The sequence below is a fragment of the Opisthocomus hoazin genome, chromosome Z (genome assembly GCF_030867145.1).
Source record: "Opisthocomus hoazin isolate bOpiHoa1 chromosome Z, bOpiHoa1.hap1, whole genome shotgun sequence".
Taxonomy (NCBI): Eukaryota; Metazoa; Chordata; class Aves; order Opisthocomiformes; family Opisthocomidae; genus Opisthocomus; species Opisthocomus hoazin.
The window spans coordinates 17,478,032-17,499,732 of record NC_134454.1 but is presented as its reverse complement, the minus strand read 5'-3'; the positions used below and the strand labels follow the sequence as shown (position 1 = coordinate 17,499,732).

Sequence of the window (21,701 nt, the reverse complement as noted above, 5' to 3'; positions counted from 1 at the left end):
CAAATACAATTTTCCTGTTTCTCAGAGTAAACTGTGACTGCTTGAATCCCACACTCTCCCTGCAACACAGACAAAGCAAATTCTTCTGGATACTCTTTTTCAATGGATACTCACTTTCCAATGTAACAGCTGTTAAAAATACAAAAAACTTTGCTAGAACACATGAAAAGTTCATGCTGACAAACAGTCGGTAATTGTGCTAAAAACGGTATGGATGAGAAATGGAAAATGGAGACAGGTTTTAACACCAAAAATCTTAGGAGTGGTTAGCCTACCTGTCAAAGCTACTTATTCAGACATGTCACTGGTGGCTTAACCACAAAATGGGCTGCACGAATATAGCTCAGACATCTTAGAATTACAGCATACTTTGACTTTATCCACATACTAGGGGAGTGGCAACTTTTACAACATACTTGCGGTTTCTGCATAAAAGAACCAGCAGAACACAGTCATTGATTTAATTAGGCTTCATAAGATCAAATTTATCATGCTTTACATGACTTTCCGCAGCAAGGAAACAGAATAAATAGTCCAAAAATAGACACGGAAGCATGCTGTGAAAGCTAAACAGTGACTACAACTCCCAGGAATCTGCTCCAAGCTTTTCACAAATAGTAAACAAATGCAGTATTGTATTCCACACCACGTACAAAAACCTGTAGATTTTGAATTAGCAGTCATGAACTCATTTGTATCTAAGAGGAAACATCCAAATTCATGAGACATGTCTTTCACAACATTACGATAACTGGAAATTTATTTTAACATGCAGGCTTGAAAATTATATATTTATTTACAGACACATGGTGCTTTGTGCAAGTACAGTGTATGTGTTCTAGCATATAAATAGTCAAAGCAATAACATGTAAGGAGTCTAAAACCCTTAAAAAAGTATCTTTCAAATGATTATTATACATTTGGGAAAAAAAGCCAGAGCAACAAACATAAAACACTTAAGTTTCACTAACAGTACCACAGGCTTTAGGTTGCAACCATTGTCAGCAACGAGCTTTATTATTACTGTGTGTCTAGAAGGGAGCATTCTTTGGGAAGAGAAATACTAAGGGATGTTATTTAAGACAGCAAACAAGCACACCATTGTGCCACACAATGGCCAACACTGCACGACTCTAATGTGCGAAGCCTGTATTAAAGTCAGTGTGTGCCAACAGCAGCGGCTGTTACTGGAAATGCAAGCTCCAAACCTCCTCCTGGAGCAATAACTATAACAGAGGGTGGGTGTACCACTGGCTCGAAACCGCTCCATACATGTTTGCTCTGAATTTCCATGCCAGCCAATTTACATTGCAGGTACGATTACTCGCATGTATATGGATTCTTCATACAATTTCCTGTGTGACTAGAGAGTGAAAAGAACACAAAAACGGGAGAAACCACACCACCCTCTAATCTCTGTTGCCATGACAGCAGCCTTTGAGATACTGAAATGTTCAGATTGCCAGCTAAACAAAATTGTTGAATGTGAACATTTGGCTGAGAGATTAAAAGGCTAAGGGGGTTGCAAAAGGGCAGTACCTCCCACATTCCAGGCAGCCACTGAATCCAATCAAATGGCCCTGACTCTTTAACCACAGCCATTGTGAAGACAGGATTAGGGCAATTTATCTAGATAGTTAAAACAGATTAGAGAACTACAATTTGAAGACTATTGGCAACAGAAGTAAATGCCTACTGTACTAAGTTAATAAAGAGACCATGAGCTTTTAGGACACCTTTCCACCACGAACAGAACTTTCATAAATCAAAGTGCAAACATACACACATGAATTACAGCAGTCTGTTTTTCTCGTCTGCATTTAGAAAAGGTCACAAGGCTCATTCAAATTCATCCTTAGATATGCTATCTTAAAAGCAGTAATATGCATACAACATGAAATTTAATTTGTTCCTTGCCTTGAGCAGAAGCCCTTGAAGTGGTCTTCCAGTTTTAACAAATATCTGATGTCACGAACACCCAAATCTAATCCTCCAGACGACTTAAATACTACAAAAACTTCAACATGACCGAAATACAAAAAAGCCGGTAACGGGTGGTAAAAAGACATAACTTTTCCCTGAGACCTTCAGCCCTCCCAGGCGCTCACAGACCATACTGTTAACACCGACCCGAAAGTTTTCCCATCGCTGAGCATTCACTCAGGGAAGTTGTAAAAGCAGGTAATTTAAGACCAACAGCTGACAATAAAGTCACAATCTAACACCCTGAGATTGTTCATTTGGGGGGTGTTCACTTGCTTTATTTTTCAGACAGACCAGGTTATCTTTGTTTAACAACCTGCAGAATTCATCGGACTTGTAATCCTGGGCCAACGCTCGCCCCCGGGTCCCCCAGCAGACGCTTTCTGCCCTACGGACAGAACAATTCCCGCCGACACCAGAACCTCCTCAATCTGGTGGTTAACAAGAGCCAAGCTCTCCCTCCACCCTTCCCGAAGAACAGAGCCGTGGCCATCTGTTCTTATAGAAAGTGTCCTTCGTAATGCAACAGAAAGGAAGACAAGCACACACCCCCATCTTATTTCTTTCATACATGTCAACCACTCAGCAAACGAGTGGGTCATCCAAGAGCCAGCGGGGCTCAGGTAGGAAAGCTCCCCCAGACAGGAGACAAACGGCTGCCCTCTCCTCCGACAGCGGTATGGCACACACGCATCGCAGCACAAGGTGCATTAATTCCCCTCCTCCCAGCCTCCTCCTTCCAGCAAGAGGAGAGGCACCGCCTGCCCGACGGCTCCTTCCTCCCCGTCCTCCACGCCGGCTTCTGGGGCCTCTGGGCTGCTGTACCGCCACAGCCCCCACAATGACAAGCATCCCGCGTCTCCGCGAAGTGTGACGGCCGAGCCCGGGTCTCTGCCGGTGCCTCCTGTTCACCCCGCCAGCACAGTCTCAACTCCAGACAGTGGTTCAGAGAAGAGGGGAGAGGGGAGTCCCTTTAGGCTTTGGGAGAGGAACGGCCATGAATGCCTGTCCGTGTTGCGGGAAAGTGTCAGCACGCACAAGACCTGCTGCTCCTGGAGCCTGAGCTACGCACCCCCCTGGGCAAACACACAGATCTCCAGCCTGCAAACATGTGCCATCCCACTGGTACCAACGCTGCTGCTCCCTGCTAAAAGCAGGGACAGCTCAGGCAGGGTCATCTCAGGGTTTCTCCTTCTGGGTGATTTCGATCAAAAGGAACAGACAAAACAGAAACATTCTCCAGCTCCGAGGACAGGGAGGGGAAATCATAAGGAAGAGAAGCAGACTCAAAACATGGTGTCTTCTGTCTACGGAATAGGTCTCGGGGTTGGTTTTTTTTTTACTTTTTTTTAAAGAGAAAGAGGAGGAACAGATGCATGTCACAGATACACAGCAGAGAGGACACAAGAGCCAAACACACAGTTGTGGGACATTTATTGTAGACACAGGGAGACACAGAGGAGAAGAGGTGGAGATGAGCTGTGTCCTACCTTTTCTGTTTTCAATTTCTTGATTCGCCTGTGGTTCTCCTCCTCCTCCTCTTCCTTCTTTACCAAAATAGAGTTCCCCATTAACCCTGAATCAGGGGTACTTTTGCTCACCTCCCCCACAGAGGTGCAGTGGAAGGGGCTGCTGCTTCCACCGCCACCTCCCTTGGCCCCGAAGCCATAGAGGTGCCCAGGGGGAGGTTGGCTGCTGCCAGCCCCGCCGCCGTTGGGGTGGCCCTGCTGCAGGTCATGCTGCTTGTCCTTCCTGGATTTCCCCGCATCCTTATCCCGCTTGGAGCCTCTGCTGCCCGGGGCTTTACCTGGTTTCTCCTCTTTGTTTTTCCCACAGGAGGCAATGGTGGTGGTGTTGCTGGTGTTGTTATTATTGCCGTTTGGGTTAGTGCTCACGCTTTGACCCAGTGCTGAATTCATGCCAGTTGCCTCTCCAGGGCGCCCTTGGACTTCCTGCCTCTTGCCAGCACTGCTGATCTCAGGAATCCCATACAAGGCAGCAGAAGGCAGAGATTTATTAGCATCCTTAGAAGTTTTACTCCTTTTCACTTTTGATTTGCTAGTCTCTTTGTGAGAGGAATTCCCCTGGGGAGCAGAGGGCTGAACAGAAGCAAATTTTAGGCCATCAGCTAAGGCTGAGGTAGCATTAGCCCCACTGGAAGCCAGACCCCCACAATCCTTGGAGCTGGTGTTGCTGCTGCTGGTGGTGTTAGTAGAATTATTCATCTCAAATTTCTGTCTGTCCTTCTCCAAATCGGCGTCCAAATCGATTATTAAATTCCCAACACCAATTTCCCAATCATCGCCACTGTCGTAAGTGTCAACCGCGTTTGGATCCACACCTTTTCCTGCAGTGGAAGTGTTCAATGACATCCTGAAGATGAGCTCTCTAGGGTAAAAATCCGATGAACTTTCCTTTGGAGATGTGGGGACATTCGTTTATCTCCGTTGGGCTCTCTTAAGTTCAACTCTTCTTGTCTTCCTCCCCCAAGGTGCGTCTAGGTTCACAACCTGCAGTCCACGTCCACCTTGTCCTGTGAGGAGGAGAAAAGTCGAATATTTCTTGTCTGGGTGTCACCAGAATATAATACGACTAACAAAAAGGGGGCAAGGTAGGGGGAGCGAAATCATTCACCGTTGCCACATTTTTTTCTTAAGTTTGTTAAACCGGAGGCAATGGCCGTGATGCTTTTATAGTGAGCATCATTAATCTAGTTACACACCAACATCCACAATCTCTCTTAAAAAGTCATGTCCACAAAAAAGGACCAAACAACAGAAAAAAATTAACTACATGATTTAAATCCACAAAGCTCAGGAAATACAGTCTTAGAAGTGGTGCCTAGCTGTTGGAGCACATGTTGTAATCTCACCCCTTGGACCACTACCTAGGCACGAAAGGGAGAAAAGGAAGGACACAGATTCACTCTTCACTGCATTCCATGGATTTTGTGGCTTTAAACCAGACCCTTGAAGTTTTGTGACTCTCCTGCATTATCTTTTACCCTCCTTCCACTTAATCTCTTGGGGGTGGGGGGGAAGAGGGAGCGTTAAGGGAAGTGGGAAACCTAATTTTCCTTGCCACAATACAGCTTCTGTTAAAAACCAACAACCTACAAACACAAATGTTTACTGGAAAATATTAAACTCTGTAGGTTTTAAAAAAAGAAAGAAAAAGAAAAGAAATATAAAGGTCTTTTTTCTTTAAAAAAATATCCTTAAGATAACAGTTCTAAAAGCAGTTCTAATTTACTCCTAGGTCACACAATTGTTAGGTCTGTTAAATATAGTATTACTGACTGTACAGGAAACTGATTAAGACATACACTTTAAGTGATCTGCACCAAGGTGGCCTCAGTGACCGCAAATGAGTGTATGTTTGACAAAGCTTAGTTAAAACGATTTTTAAAGAGATCTCTCCCTTTTACAGTCAACTGTCGAAATATTTATACATATATATGCATAATGCTTACCTTTAATCCTTTATCATTTTTTAATTAAACCAGCAAATCACAATGCTGTTCCCACTCGTCTCAGCAACAACTCTGTGCCTCATTTTACTTAAAGAGCAAGTGATCAAGAAGTAGAAAGCAAGTATCATCTCAGCCAGTATAAATCGGTCAATAACATATCTCCCCCTACTTTGGCACACGGATCAGAAGTCCTTTTTTGTTTGTTTGTTTAGGTGTTTTTTTTTCCTCCTGGCTTAAAGAAAAAAAAATTTCCAAAAAAAAAAAAATTGCTGAGCCTCACAACTTTACCAGCTGGTAGGTAATATTTCACATTCAGAACTGAAGCATCAAGGACCAGATTTTTGTTTGTTTGCTTTTCCTGAATAAGCACCGAGAGGTAATAGTCATCACAGTAATTTCAAAAAAAAAAAAAAACACGTTTCCCCAACTTCACACTCCGTCTTCAGCCCCGGACCTGGGAGCCATCCTGATCAGTAAGTAATGATCCCATGAAACAAACCTACAGGCGCCCGGGTGTTACAAGACAGAATGTGCTAACATCGGGATAAATTAGTGAAAGGGAGGAAGGAAAAAAAGAAGAAGAAAGGACTGAAAATCTGGGCTGGATTCCGCCTGTTAGTTGGGAAGTGGCATTTTTTTCGCCCGTCCTGACAGATCTGATTTCTTGAAGTAACTTGAGGGGAAACCGGGGGGGGGGGGGGGGGGGGAGCGGGAGGAGGCGGGGGGGGGGGGGGGAGGTGAGGAGGAGGAGCGGGAGGGGGGGATCACTGATCTGATAAACCGGTTATCAAAACATTTTTGTGGGAGTGTAGAAAGGACAGCGTGTTCTCAAACCAAATACGTTTTCCCAGGGATAAGATTTCGGGGAGGGGGCTGTCTGTCCCCGTCCGTCCCCGTCCTCCCCCCCCCCAAATAATCGCTTTTTAAAAACAGTAATAATAGTAATAATAAAAAACACCACAAAAATAACAAGCATAGGCGCAGAGTTTCAAATTGCTGTCTCGGGGTGGGGGGGTAAGAAAAAAAACCAAAAACCCGGGAGCTTGGGCTAATCAGTCACGCGGTAAGTAATTCAGTAATTAAGAGTCCGAGGAGATAAAGCAGACGACCTTTTTTTCAGGACAGATCGCTCCCACCTTATTGTCTCGGCAAACCTCGCAGCCTACTCCTGTCCCCCGTCCTCCCGCCTCCCCCCCCCCCCCCCAGCTCAGACGGCCGCGCAGCTTTAGCTTAGTATTTTTAATTAGCCGGCGATGGGAAGCTAAAAGCCGTAATGAATTGCCGGCGGGCGGGGGGGGGGGGGTGAGGGGAGGAGGGGCGCTCGCGCCAGCAACCGCCAACCCCCGAGGCGCGGCGGTTCCGTTACGGCGCAGGCCGCCCGCGTCACGTGAGCCCGGTGGGCTCCATTGGTCGCCGTGAGAACAAAAATGGGTGACAAGCGCGCGCCCGGGCGACGCGGGTCGGGGCTTTGACACGGGGGGGGGGGGGGACGACACACACACAAAAAAAAAAAAAACACCAAAAAACCCGCACCGCCACGGATGGACGGGTCCCGTCAGGCCTGCCTTCCCGCCACGGCCCACACCGAACCGCCGTTACCGCGGGGCTGCCCCTTCCCCTCACGGCGGGGAACACCGGGGGTGGGGGGGAACCTCTAAGGCACTGGCGACCGACGGGGCAACCCCCCCACCCCCCCCGGCCTGGCGCCTCGGTGTGCGGGGGGCAGGCCGGGCCCGGCGGCACCCCGTCCCTCCCCCGAGCGAGCCCCCGGGGCTGAGGGGGAAGGCCCGCCCGCAGCTGGGTCGCTTCGCTCTTTCCCCCCTTGGCTTGTTAAAACCCCCGAGAGGCGCCGGGCTCTAACGCCCGCCGAGCGCAGCGCCCGGTACGGTTCGTGTGGCCACGCTGCCCTCGCCCTCTGATTTCCCTCGGACAGCTCGTCCTGCTTGTGGGATTCCTTTTTTTCCTCTTTAAAACCCCCAAAAAAAGCCCTGAGTTCTCTCAACTCCCAAAACTCTTCAACGCTCCCCTTCGCAGAGAAAAAAAAAAAAGAAAAAAAGATTAAAAAAATCCCCTCTTAAGTGCTACAGGCACACCACGCAGCCGTACTTACGGTCTGTATTGGATCGAGTTGACCTTTTCCTTCTAACTGCATTGAGTGTGTTTTTGTTGCAGCCGCCTTTTTATTTTAGGCAAAAAAAAAAAAAAAAGAAAGAAAAAAAAGGAAAAATTTCTAATGTCTTCAACAGATTTATTGTGTTTGTAGGAAGAGAGCACCAGACACCGTGAACCTTCCCTTCTTTTCTAGGAACAAAATTAAAAACAAAAACCCCCCCGAGGGCGGGCGGGCGGGGGGGGTGGGGGGGCCGGCGCGCGCACGCACGCACACACACCGGTCCCCCCGCGCGTCGGCAGACACGCGCGGCGGGTACACGGGCGCTGCCCCGGCGGCGGCGCGCGGGGCCGGGGCGGGGGGGGAGGGGGGGAGCGGGAGCCCGCTCCGGCGCGGTACCTGAGAGAGGGACTTTTCTTTGTTCACAGTGCCCTTTCCCTCCCGGCCAATCGGAAGCCAGCTTTTATGGAACCGGGCTCTCTGATTGGCCCGCCGTTCCTCCTGCCTGCCGGCGAGGGTGAGCGGCGGAGGCACGCACAGGCACACACACCCCGCACCCCCCCCCCCCGCACTGCACACTCACGCTGGGCTCACGCACACCCCCCCGGCTCCGCAGCCCTCGGCCGGCGCCGGGTGCTTACAGCCGGCAGCCTCCCGCTGCAGCCAGAGACAAATCACGTTTCCCATTTCAATTATCCCGTATAACATTTAGGGCTTAGGGAAAAGACAAAAAAAAAAAAAAAAAGGCAGAGAGAGGGGGAGGGAAACAGAAAACCAAGGTGGAGAGTGCCTCTGCCAAGACTCACACGTTGTCGGGAGGAAGATTCCCTGATTTCGTTTTAATTTAATTTCAGGGCAGTTTTCGAAGCGATGATGAATGATTCCCCCCCCCGCGCGCCGGTTTCAAAGAGGCAATTTAGAATCTCGCTCGTAATTTTTAAATGCCCCCTCGCTCGGAATTATAACAGCTTGAAGCCGGCGAGAGAGGGCTGCGGATACACATGTGCGATTATTCCCGTGCTTAGTGGAGGAAAACAGCAAGCAGTGCTTGGAGGAAGGGGCTGGAGGGGGGGGGCTCGGGGCAGGGAGCACCCCCACCTCTGGCTCGGCGGTGCAACCAGGCGCTGCTGCCGCCGGACGAGCCCTCTTCCTCGCATCCACGCTCTTCCCTTCCTCACGTGTTTTATTCCATGCTCATTTTTACAATATGGCTTAAGTTAGGCAGGTCGGGTTTTATTCTTTTTCCCTCCACCCCACCCCCCCTTTTCGGAAGGAGGGGGAGCAGAAAATAACCTTTTTGTTTCCAGGCTGCTGATTTACTGCTGCACGCACTGAACTGTGAATGCCAGCGACCGTATAACTACCACGTGAACATCCTTTCACAGGAATTAGTAACACAAATCTTCCCTATCGGGCTTTGTGTAGCTAGAAAATATCCCCCCTTAATCATTCCTTTTGTTTAGGTTGGGAGCCATTACGCTGCACCACCGCGTTAAATTGCGTTTAACCCTTCGCAGGCGGCGGGGGTGGGGTGGGGGCGGGCGCCGGGCCGGGGGGTCGGACCCTGCCCTTTTCCATACCCTGGAGCAACGGTTTACATTCCCCCTCTCCCCCCCTTTTTCCCTTGATCTCAGTGGGAATTATCTCCCTGTGAAAATCGATAGGGGATGTTTTTCTTGCCAAACGCACGCCTTGCCCGAGTCAAGGTTTCCGGCGAGAAGTCAAAGTGTGGCATTTACGATGTCCCGCACACCTGTGACAGGGTGACAAAATACCTCTTTGGACTTCGTCCAGCTGAACAAATTACGGGCCTCAGCGCTCCCCGCGTTACAGGCTTCCCGTCAGAGGTAGCAGAGGAGTAAAATCTCCTAAACCTGCTGGCCGCGGGGGCCATCGGGGCAGGCAACGTGAGATGGAAGGGGGTAGAAGCCTGCCGTGATGTGGCATCCGGCCGAGCCTTGGCCACCAGGCCACCGTGACCTGGGGAGGAAAGTCTGTTGTCTGGGGGGTCCCGCAAGAGCCCCGGCTGCCCATCGCCCCTTGCCCCGCGCCGAGGGCACCGGGGTCACCGGCACATGCTCCCATGGGAGGCCCTCAAGCTGCCCAGAGAAAACCCACCTGGTGTAAAAACACTTCCCCTTCGGGGGTCGATAACGAAGGGTTTATTAGCAGGGATACTTTAATTACCAAGGAGGCCGTTGATCACGTTACATTTTTAAATGATTACAAAGGGAAAAAAAAAGGCGGTGCTGCACAGGTGTCACGCAAACAAGAAACGCCAGGGTGTGTGTGAACGTGTCCCTGCCTTCCTGCCCGGGCATTCTGACGGCGCAAGGAGGATCGTCAGCGAGGGGACACTTCCCGAGATGGCCATCAACACCGCCAGCTATACGGCACCGGGGATGGCTCGCTTGCGCCCCACCATTTGCAATTTGTGGGGGAGCGAGCAGCCGTGATGTTACAAGGTATTGAAAATCACAGGTCCCCCAGGGTAAATTTCGTGTGATTTCCTGTGGTTAGTGAAAATTTTAAGATCAGCAACACCAAGTCTACCTTTTGTAGTCCGTAGGTGCGGATCGCTGCTCCTGTTTCTTTACAGTATGTATTTTTCAGATTTAGGTAATGGCCCTGATTTTTCAATATCGACCTCTGTTTAGACACGTTTCACTTTGGGCTGCTTCTCGTCTGCAAAATTACAGTCATTTTCACATTATTATACAGTGAGTGGGAGACAGTTTGTATTTAGCATTGGGTGGGGGAAGGGGTATTATGGGAAGTGATCTGCTATGGTCAGCACATAATTTCAGCCCAAAGAAAATTGCTTCTGAATAGATGGTCTGTTAACTAGCCAAGGAACAGCCACTGGGAGAGATTGCAAAAACGCCTCAGCTTTATCTGCGTTACACCATCATTTTAATTTGTGAAAGCAACGGTCCGTGGACGAGCCCTTTCTCCAACCACTGCTGCCAACTGATGGGTAAAATACCCCTCACAAACCTCCTCCGATCACAAAATTCCGAGGGTATCCTCTCCTCTCGCCCCTGTCCCCCCCTGGCTTTTGTGTATGAACACGGAGGGAAGGCGCCCACCCAACGTACTGCACGATCGCCGAAGCAGGGTTTTATTTATCTATTTCTGTGGCAGAAATTACAGCAAGGCCACTCGCCAGCCCGCAGGTGCCTCTGCAGCAGTCGATTCCCACGAGCAGCTGCAAGACCACTTAACCCGCGTCGCCTGGTCAGGTTGGACGTGTCCCCATTTCAGAAGAAGTCCCACGCCCAATGGGGGATTCACTGGCTTTTTCGCCTTCATTTCTGCCGGCTCGCTAAATTAAATTGCAACTTTGTATTCGTGTACGTTTTCACAAGACAGACAGAAGGCCGTTAAATTAGCGATGTTTGTCTAAAATAGGAAATCCATTTTTAATTAATGCAGCTGCAGACGGCTAACAATCCCGAAGAGATGCTCATCCACCCTCCCCGCCCCCCTACCTTTTTTTTATAACCTTGCAGTCATATGCACCATAGACGCTAAGAAAAATTACCGTCAAACGTCTATTTTTAGCGAAAGGGACGCGCGGCTTTTATCTCACACTCCGGGGCAGTTTAACAACGCATTTGCTATGAGGCAGTGCTCCGTTTTCCCTCCTCCCGGAGCGGCCGGGTGACAAGACCAGCCACCACGGCCAGGCGGGAGCCTCCCGCCAGCTCAGGCTCTCCGTCCGGCGCTCACCGCCCGGGCCCCGGCCCGCCAGCCCTCGGCGCTGCCCCGTTCCCCTCCCCGCGCCCCCTCCCCTCCCCGGGCCGCCGGCGCCCCGGGCGCGGAGCGGGCAGCGGCCAATCGCCGCTCCAGAAACCGCTTTCCTGCCCTCTCATTGGCTGAGGCTGGGCGCTGGTGCGCGGCTGGCGGCTGGCGGCGGCGCCGCGCCGGGCCGTGCCCGCGGCGGGAGGCGGGCGGCGGGCCCGGGGCCGCGGGGGGCGGGCGGCGGCTGCAGCGAACACTTACGGAGTACTTCGGGAGGGGGGTTTTTTTCACTCCTTGCCAATGCCCCTGTCCCGGTAATCGGACGAACTTTAAGGCCCTCGGTGTTAAATTTGTTAAGGTCTGAAAATGCCATGTAGCCCTGCCGTCACTTGCAGCGGAGCCCGAGTTACCTTCGCCCAGAGGACCTCTTCCAGCTGCACCCTTCGTTCACGCATCTCGTGCCGCAGGAGCTGGGCTGCGTGTGTGTGCGGGCGACCCCAGTGTTATACGCACCATGTCCACAGCCATGAAACCATCTCCCTTCTTCCTTCAACTTTGCATGGAAGAGAGGACAAAAATCCATTTCTGTTGAGGACTTATTTGCCAGATTAATTAGGTAAACAGTGAGTCACGTTTCTGTCATCTACAACATTTTGCACAAAAAGTGTTCCTCACATCAGTTTTGAAAGCAATGCACTGGAAATTACCACATCGATCTGAAAATTCTGGCCTAGCACATCCTTACAACCCTCAGAATTTATCACAGCCTGTCCCACAGTCTTATGGGCAAACTTGCATTCGGCGTGCACAAACTACTCTCTCTGCTGTAGGTAACTTATTAGAGCATTGCAGGCTGCTGGTGATCCATGGACCGGAGTGTGGGAACTGGTGATACAAACGTACAGCGGAGTCATTATACACTTGGCAGACACTCACGTTAGATACTACTCCCCCCCCCCCCCCCCCCGAAAAAGGCAATGCTAACAATGTTTTGTTCTTCCTTAGAACAGTCCATAGACTCTTTCACATTTATCTGCATATTCACAAGGAGTCTCCGTTTGATATCTAATTTAAAGGTCAGTGTCTCTGATGTTTCAGCCCACAAATACAGGTTATCTACGGAAACAAAGTACCGCCGTGGTGTTTATAAAAGAGCAGCAACAATGGCCTTGCAACTGGCAACTAGAGGGAATGATTTATGAAAGATTCTGTGTGTGCTCTGTGTGTGTGTGTTTGTGTTTATTTGAGGGTAGGCAGAGAGTGTAAAAGGTAGACAGGAAAGAAACTATCTTTCTGAGGGCATAGGGGTAAAAACAAAGAAAACAACAGTTCAAGATTAAAAAAAAAAACAACAAACTAACAGTGAAATGTGCTAATCGGTGAAATAAATAATGTCCCAAAGGAAGTTCTTAAGTCCTGTTGCATAGGACTTGAAAATTATGCTGGAAAAAGCACTAAAAATAAATACTATGGGGAATGGCTCCATTTTGGCATGAGAATGGACTGAATGACCTAGTAAGTCTTTTCCATTTTGTAACTTAATAGTTCTGTGAAGTTCTGCTGTAGAATTTGAACTACAAACCTTTTACCCAGACATGAATACAGCCTTCAGTTCACTGTATAGACACTTGATTTCTCCTCAAGTAATTTACACAACAGCTTATTTATGTAGTGCATTGTGTAAACATGCAGATAACATTAAAAGCATGCATTTCTTGCTTAATAGACTGTGTGCGATGAGAAACAGGCAATACATGTTAAAATCTGTTATAGCCCTTTGTCATAGCCTTAGTACTCTATTACACAGTGTATTTTTTACAGCTGCTTTCATACAAAATAGCTTAATGTTTCACAGTCAATTATAATTTGTAATAGAAATGATGGATGCAGATCCAGTATTTCAGTCGGGCAGCATCCACACTACAGTAGTGCTAAGATGAAAAATGTACAAAAGGCCAGTGGCTGGGTGCCATACTTCGGATTTTCAGAGAGAACAAATGAGCATGGGGAAATAAAACCGAGGCTTAGGGAATAGGATTTGATTGTTTTATTAGAGAGAAGGCTAGGAGTCATAGGCCAGCAAGAGGGAAGATGAGTCTTGAAACAGAATCTCCAGAGAAGCAGCCAGTTAGACGTAAGGAGTCTTCAGTAGAAGCCGGCGTGAGAGGGGTTTGTCGTCCCATGTGAAAGGAGAGCAGAAAGCATGGTGCTGGATAGGCAGAAGGAACAGGCCAGAGATAAGATCAGATAGTACATGCTAGGAGTAAGATAAAGATGACTAAGAGGCAGAGTGTGTATTGGCTGGTGGAGGGAGGAGGAAGTCTTTGAAAGTTTTCAAAGCTGAGGTTAGTCATACCATCGTCAGGGGAGGAATGAGGAAACATGCTGCTACAATTTTGACAGAAAGGAGTTTGCAGAGGAATGACCCTGAAAACTCACCAAAGAAGTTATCAGAATGTGTTTGGGAGTTGACGTCTGGTAGATTTAAGAACTGCAGAGGTGTGGAAGGAGAAATTAAATTCTCTGGGACAAGATGAATGCCGGAGATCTTGATAATCAGGCCGAGAGGCATTTTCACAAACAAAGTATGTGTGCCACTGGAGCTACAGGTGAAGAGAGTATTGCTAAGAGCTTCTCTGTGTGTACAAGAGCACGCAACTGTGACCTCTTGCTCTCACGACTGTCCTTGTTTCTCTCTTGCTCCTTCCTTTGCTATACTGAGGCAGGAGGGGAGAAACCCAAAGAGAGCTTCATACTCCCAACTGCAGAAGAAGGCATCTGCTGGAAAAGAAGCATGAGGAGACAGAGATCAAGACAGTAGGGAAGAAGGAGAGGGGAGCCTGAAGATGGGGAAATGGGGGTGGGGGGGGTGGGGGGGGGGGGGTGTCTGTTCTCAGCTGTCTCACAATTATTATGTGACCTTGAGAAGTTCATAGTACTTCTCTCTGTCACTTGGCTATCTTGCCTTGAAATGGTAACTAAAACAATGTGTAGATATAAAAACACCCTTAGTTCCTCAGCCAGAAATAATGCAGCTATTTTTGTAGTGGAAGAGGAGTCTGAATCAGATGAGACATTACTCACTTTCAGGCTTACATTCTTTGTGGAGCTACCTGAAACATTGCAGAACTGCATTCTTGATGTTTGAGGAGAAGACCCATCCAGCCTTTAGATATTTTCTGCATAGATACGACTGCAAAAGTTTAATTAGTAAAAAAAGACCGATAAATAAAGAAGAAAATAGCAAGAAAAAAATTCTGAGGAATGCATAGATTCAGAAGTCCAGCAGTAAGGAATATCAAGTCTCAAAATAATTTAATGTTGTGAGAATTTCCCACAAAAGGCAATAAATCACCTGAGAATCCAGAAAATTTTATACAACATTCACAACGATTTTGGTGATGTCTTACTCTGTCAATATGTGGTATGTGTACAACACTCCAATAGTCTTGTTACGCTCCTTGGTTCAACGTCTAGGAGTTGTACCACAGCAGGGGCCATGGAACTTAGCTGGTGTTACACACCACAGCTGTGACACAAGAAAATAACAAGCAAGATCATCACAGGTTGATCATTCTTATTAGGGAAGAAAGTTGTGATTGTAGCTGAACTGAGTGCATCACTTACGTCTCTGTTTTAAAGCAGTGGCAGGCACTCAAGCTGGCACTGTCCATGTCAGACACAAGGCAGAGCTGATCTGTCTCGCTGGTGAGCCTCTGCAAAATCTGGACTTTGAAACCTGTGGGTCTTCTCATCACAGGGCTTCTGCTTCTTCAATTGTAATTTCGTGGAACTGTGATTACTTACCTTACAGGATGCCCCGAGGACTGTGTTTGTTAAGCGTATTGAGATCAAGTGTAATGTGATTAAGAACAGCTGCATTAGATTTAGACATGTGTATTGCAAACAACTACTGTTAAAGCAGACGTTCCAGTGACTGAAACTGCTCTCTTCTTTGGGACTAGAGAAAAGAAAGACAATTCAAAGAGTCACACACAGGTCTTAGCTTTATCTGCCTTATGTAAAGACGCTCTGTGCTTTCAAACCCTTTAAGCGAGGATGGGGACAGCTGGCACCAGACTTTTTGTCTTAATCCCTGAACAGCCATGGTGATGTGAAAAAAGACCTGGTGCACATTTTGTAATTCTGGTTAAGGAAGTCTTGAGTCCTTAGGAGATGCTCAGGGATCCTCTGGAGCCTAAGGTTTTCTGTGGTGTCCCGGAGCCAGAAGGGCTATTTTTTCAGCCATCTTCCCACAGAGACGTGATAAAAGAACGTGGAAGAAATGCTGTGAGGATCCCTGCTTCTATAGAGTGTATTCTAGCTCATATTCCTCAAGAGTGCCCAACAGAAGATTTCCAAATTGTACTTAAAAGACAAGGATATGTATGAATTATTCCATACTCTGGACCACAGAATAGTGTTTTGCAGAGTACATACTCCTCCCTCCCCTTCTCTCCAGATTTGAAATTTACCAATAAAATGCAGAATTTTTATGACAAAATTTTCCTTTTTCACTTTACACTTCTATAAGTGCACAACTGTAATGCCCTCAGAATGGAAATATTTGTGTTAAAATTTTGCCACAGCGAAATTTTATAGCTTTTAAGCAGTGTTGCTGGGTCTTAATTTTAATGGTGGTATTAAAAGATATCTGTAAGTACATTGAAATTAATAAGAAGTATTAAAATGCAGTGGTTTTTTGTTTGGAGAAATGAATTTCAAGTTGTAAATCTTTTTATCTAGCCCTCTGTTTTTTGCTGGTTAAAAGCATTCCGCTGAGGTCAAACAAAAAATTGTAATCAAATGCAGACCAACTTTCTCATGTTCTGCTGTTCAAAATGGTGAGCTAGTTCTGAAATGTAATATGGTAGCATATTATTAACGAAACCTTTTAGCACTGAGGTCAAGGCTGTTTTAAAATAAAAGGAAAGTGCACTTTTTCAGGAGAGTATTTGCTGTCTACTCTTCTTACTTGTCCTTTGTATAAAAGCTGGGTTGTAATTTGCCTTGTTTTGGGGAAAATATTGTTGACAAGAATGCATTGCAAGTGCACGAAGTAGGTGGACAGTGGCTTCTACGTGTTTACTTTGCAAAGAGTGAGACCTGTGCCCCTGTTGAGCACTACCCTTATCACATCCTTACTTCCACAGGCTTCAGGGTGAGGAAGAATGCCAGAGTGTGACCCTAAGCAGAAAATATGAAGCCCTAAGTATTATCTGCCCAACTTTTTAACGTTTTCACATACTTGAGAATGATCAGAAACTTCCAAGGATACGTTGCTGTATTCACACACAGTGTCACAACAACTCAGATTGCAGATAATTGTTCGTAACTTCAGTTCTCCAGAAGGTATTTATAGAAAGAGCTTTGAGGAAAATGTGATTGTGTTCCTTTTATTTCTCTCTATTTTAGCCTTATTAAAAGGAGAAACTATGCATTTGAAAAGAAAAACATGAAGAGGAGACCCCATTGCCATTACTTTGGAGAGCTGAGAGGTGGAGAATGAAAAAGCCATTGGTCTCAGTTTTACTACCACAATGGCCTTTTATGAGAGGGATTAGACACGCCTAGAGCTGGTGCAGCATTCAGTGCTGCCCTGGACAACAATCTGGAAAGAAAGACGATAAAAATCAGTTTGTCATAAGGTTAAATCACCACAGACTAGCTAGATTGGCTTTTCAGATTGTTTTTCATTTGGGGAAATGAGGAAAAACAGAAAGAAAGAGAGAAATATGGCTTAAAAGCTGTTTGGTTTTTTTTTTTCCTTGTCTTTTTTTTTTTTTTTTCCTTTCCTGCAAGATGTAGCATTCAGAAAACATGTTGAGCGAGTTGAGGCATTAAAAAGATCAGTCTTTGGTTGCTGAATGAAAGACTGTTGTGCGTGTGACTCACATACTAAACAGAAATCTGCCTTCAAAGCCTATTTTACTGCCTAATTATATATACACAAAATGTAGCTGTCTGTTTCAATCAAATCCTAGGAAAAAGAATAAAACTCCTCTTAAGATGCAATTTTCATGGTTTTTCATAACCTTAGAACACACACTGCTAATGCAAAAGGGGGAAGTACAGCTGCAAGGTCCAGATAAGGCAGGAGTAATTGTTTTTCTTTTAATTATTACTTTATAAAGACATTATACCTCCTACTCAGAATGAGGAAAATTAGTGTCCTCTCTTTTTTTCTTTTTAACGTTCTCTCCCACCCACCCCCCCGCGAAAGCTTGTTATGCATTTCAGGAGCAGCCAGCAGTTATGGAAAGAACTTTCAAGCAGCCTCCGTTAATAATAAGCTTTCAGAAGGGATCTAGGAATTCCAACCCTCTACAAACCTTTGTATTGCACTGAGCACTCCATATGAACAAAACCAAATATAGAGTGAAAGAATCCACCATAAAATATAAAATAATTGCTGGCAATCAGCTGCCTTGGAAAATTTCAAGCTGGACAACACGTGTGAGCCATTTCTTCTACGAGAGATGAAAACCCCCAAACTGCTTTTAGCTCTTCCTTAAGTAATGTGTGTGAGTGTGTGTGTGTGTATATATATATATACACACACATAATTTTTTTTAATCATCTACTACTCAGAGATCTTTTTTAATAACTTCAACTGTAAAGTTTGATAAACCATTACTAATTTACATCCTCTTGCAGACACAAATCATTAAAATTAAATGATGTTCTAATGGCTTATCCAATATAGATCTAATTGCTCCTTAAAAGTTTCTTACTCTGAAGACATCACTGGATATCTCCCTGGAAGACTGGAGCGGTAGAGAGAGACATTTACTTTGCAAATAGCTGTGCCGGAGGAAGAGGTACTGCCCATCATCTGCCTGGGGACAGTACATCGTGTTTTCCCTGACCTGACCACTCCCTAGACCAGTCCATCCAAAACGACACAAATTAGCAAAACTATTTTCCCCACTGTTGAAGTAGTTCAACCCACTTAGGCAGAAGTGAGTTAGAGGGGGCTCTTACTGGAAAAGGTGAAGTTCAGTAACTTCTGGGAAGAGGCATGGGAGTACAGTGATAAAGAAGTCACAAAAGACTTGGAAAGTAACTCTATTTCATCTGCAGTGGTTGTTTACAGCCTAACAGTCATATCCTGAAGCTGCCCCTGTTGGTGTTAAGCCATTGATTCTGGTAGAATATTCTTGCTAATTACTAGAGAGAATACGGTCAAAACTGGTCACTGAAAATTTAATTCAAAACCACGTTTTCTGTCAGAGTCACTGGGATTACTTGTGCTCACAAAAAGGCTGGTCTCTCCAAAACAGGGCAATGTCTGTTAATTACAGAATTAATTACGTAAGAGGCCCGGCATGTTCTGCTGTGCAATGTATGTGCCTTCGGCCAGAAGAAGTTTTCTGGTAAACCTTTCTCCCACCTAATCAACGTCTAGCCGTTTGAACTCTGACATAATGCAGCGATGCGGTGAATGGGTAAGATTTAGGAGCTCTGGTTGGTGTGGCGAGCTTGCAGGTTTGCTGTACTTCTGAATGCCCTGCCAAATGGGTATCCAGCTCACATGGATTGTGTCTTCTCTCCCAGACTGGTTACAATGGAGGCTTGTTGAACATAATGACTGTACTTTAGCCAGACAATAGGTATGCTAAGGAGATTAGCTGAAGCTACTTCTCTTACCTGCCTGCAGGGAGGGAATTTGGAGAACAAACACAGAACAAAAGACTTATGGATCAAGTGAAGTTACTGCAAAGTATGCAGGGGTGTGACTTTACAGCACACTAACTACTGCACTCTTTCTCATATGGGCATCCTTTGTGCGCGGTGAGGGTGCAGCTCAGCCAGACACTTGAGCTGTTGTAACAGCTTGCTGCTGCCAAAAGGGGCAGTCCCATTCTTCAGGCCCTGTTTTCCCACTTTTTCTCCAGCCCTTCAAGCTGTGTGGTCTCATCCTCTCCATTGCATAGCTCTGGCACTCATTTGACCCCTAAGTGAGTCAGTGGAGTTTGTTAAGCCAACAAAAAACTGTTGACTGTTTTGTGGGGTTGGTTTGCTGCTGGCTCAGTGAGCTGAGTCAGCTCGCTCTGCAGTCAGAGGGGCAGCTGTGTCACCTCTCAGGGGTCACTGGCGGCGTGTGGGTTAGGTGGGAGTGAGGGAGAGGAAACTGAGGGCTGAACAGAGCAGGACCACTGCTTTTAGTCACAGTAAACCATGAAACGGGGCTATGCCGTTTTATCTAACTGTACGGTAAGAACAGAGACTTGTGTCTTCTCAGACACCTGTCCCAGCTGCCATCACCAGATCTGCTGGCTGAATTGCCAAAAAATATGTTTTAAACACAAACCAATCCTGTTCATTTTGCCAGGAGCAGACTAAGACATATTCATAAAAGCACCTTGTTCAGAGGAACAGGTAAAAACTTTTGGTACCTAGGGACAGAAACCACTTCCTCTGGCACAGCTGCAGCAAAAAGAAATGGTCTGCCTCTGTCCTTAGAGCATCAGCACTGTGAGGGATTTAGTGCAGAAGAATGACTGTGCTATAAGTTCACAACAGTATACTTTGTAGTAACTTCCTCACTGGAAAAAAAAGGGCAAAGAAGGCAAGGTGTTGGAACAGGGACACACAGAGATGCATGGGAAATCCTAGGCAAACAAAGGGAAGAAATAAACCTACTTTCATAGCAGAGCAGACTTTGGCTGTTATATCAACATATGTAATAGATGATGAGTTGAGCTGAAGGCAGTAAATGGTTTGGAAAACAAATGGCTTTGACGAGTCACACAGAATATTCTGGGCCAGTCCGTTGACTACAGAAGAATGTCCCAAAATGGTAAGAAATTGGGAGTAAGGAAATAATTGCAAGAGTTACATTTATTGTCTTGGTCTGTGTATTTTTGTGTTGAGTGAAATTAGTTGAGTGGTTTTAGAAACCCAAAGCAAATCTCTGTATGACTTCTTTCAGATACAAGGAACCCGATACAAAGTCACTGGATTTCTTGCCACATTGCCCACTGGCTTCTTCCATGTCTTCTGGGCAGGCTGCTTATTTGTTGAAGCATTGCATGCCTGTCTCAGACTCACCCATGGGGACTACATTATGCTATATCTCCCGTGGTCTTCACTACATCAGTCTAGGATACATTTACTGGCACATATGGAGCCACACATTCGTATTTTTTCACAGAGGATTTCAACAGTCTTATTTTTCACTGTGAACTTAAAAAAAACAGAACTATGTAGTAACATTCTTGACACATTCACTTTGTCTCTTCAAATCTAAAGTTGAGTGTGGAGAAATATCTCTAAGAGGCATCCCTACTATTAGTACTGTCATAGAATCGTTATTAATTCCGAATCTGTAATGGGATATCAGTCATCGAATCAATCAATCAATTAAAAAACACAAAGGACTCAGAAAAACATTGTCAGGTTGTTACGGTGGTGGAACATTAACTGTAGCAATACTACTCATCCAGCATAAGGCTATGGCAACACCTAAAGCCAATGGGATAGGCACTGGTGCAGTTTAGTATCAGATAAAGCGAGAGGTGAACTCTGATTTGCAGGGGCAATGTCGCGCATGTGGTTTGATATACGGCATGGATGCAAGGCTCTGTCAGTTGACCGTAAATTTGCATTAATGAAGTTTTTGGAAGCAAATATTCTCAAGACATAAGAGAGGGACCAAAACTTCTTTTTTTTTTTTTCTGTTTTTTTGAGTTTTCTTACTTATACTTTTCCAAAAAGTCTTGGAAAAAACCAAGAAAGTCTGGTTTATTTCTCAAACAGGTGTTCATAAATACCCCTTCAGAATATGGGGCAGAAGCCTAAATATGACAGAGGTATCTAGTAAACAAACTGCTAGATAGGCAGGTAGTATGGACAAGTGCAAGTTCAAGTGTCCTCCAGGAAGTCTGCGGCAGAACTAGGGGCACAGTCAAAATCATTCAATTCCTAGCCATTTTGTAAGAGAACACCAGAGCACAGGTTTGGAAAGGACCCTGTACAAGAAGTCTAAATCCCTGCCATTGCAGAAAACCATGTGGTAAGTATTTTAGGAGGTGCACAGAATATGTACTCTGCATACTACTGAAACATCGTAGGCCACTGAATTCATTTGCAAGTCCTACAGCAAATATGAGACCTGTATCAAAACAATGAAAGCCACACCCATAGTACGTCCCAGGAAGGCAGCACACATGTTTTTTTTCCACTGTTGTAAGCCTCTGCAGCTGAGGGGAACTTGTTAAGAGAAACCTCCCAGGCAGCCACTGGAAAAAGACTCATTCTGTAGAGGAACATCAAGAATACCTGCCAATCAGATCCAGACATCAGTTTGGCATGAGGTTGTGGAAAACACACATGAAACAGATGTCTCATAAACTTCATTGCTACTAGAAGCATCTCCTGCCTTCAGCT

The 21,701-nt window shown here is 46.2% G+C and overlaps 1 protein-coding gene across 4 annotated transcripts in view; it reads right to left on the bottom strand.

Annotated features, from left to right (window-relative positions):
• The window catches only part of ZNF608 (zinc finger protein 608), a 95,077-nt gene extending 87,186 nt beyond the window's left edge, over nucleotides 1–7,891 (bottom strand). For 3 of the 4 annotated variants that reach the window (XM_075411014.1, XM_075411016.1, XM_075411017.1), the window contains exons 1-2: nucleotides 7,566–7,891; nucleotides 3,474–4,516 (exon numbers count right to left, since the gene is read on the bottom strand). In XM_075411014.1, coding sequence (XP_075267129.1) covers nucleotides 3,474–4,355 — 882 coding nt within the window. In that variant the 5' untranslated portion in view covers nucleotides 4,356–4,516; nucleotides 7,566–7,891. Of the gene's footprint in view, nucleotides 1–3,473; nucleotides 4,517–5,455; nucleotides 6,087–7,565 lie in introns of those variants that run through there. The other variant, XM_075411015.1, reaches the window with a different exon arrangement.
• Between the last annotated feature and the right edge of the window lie 13,810 nt (nucleotides 7,892–21,701).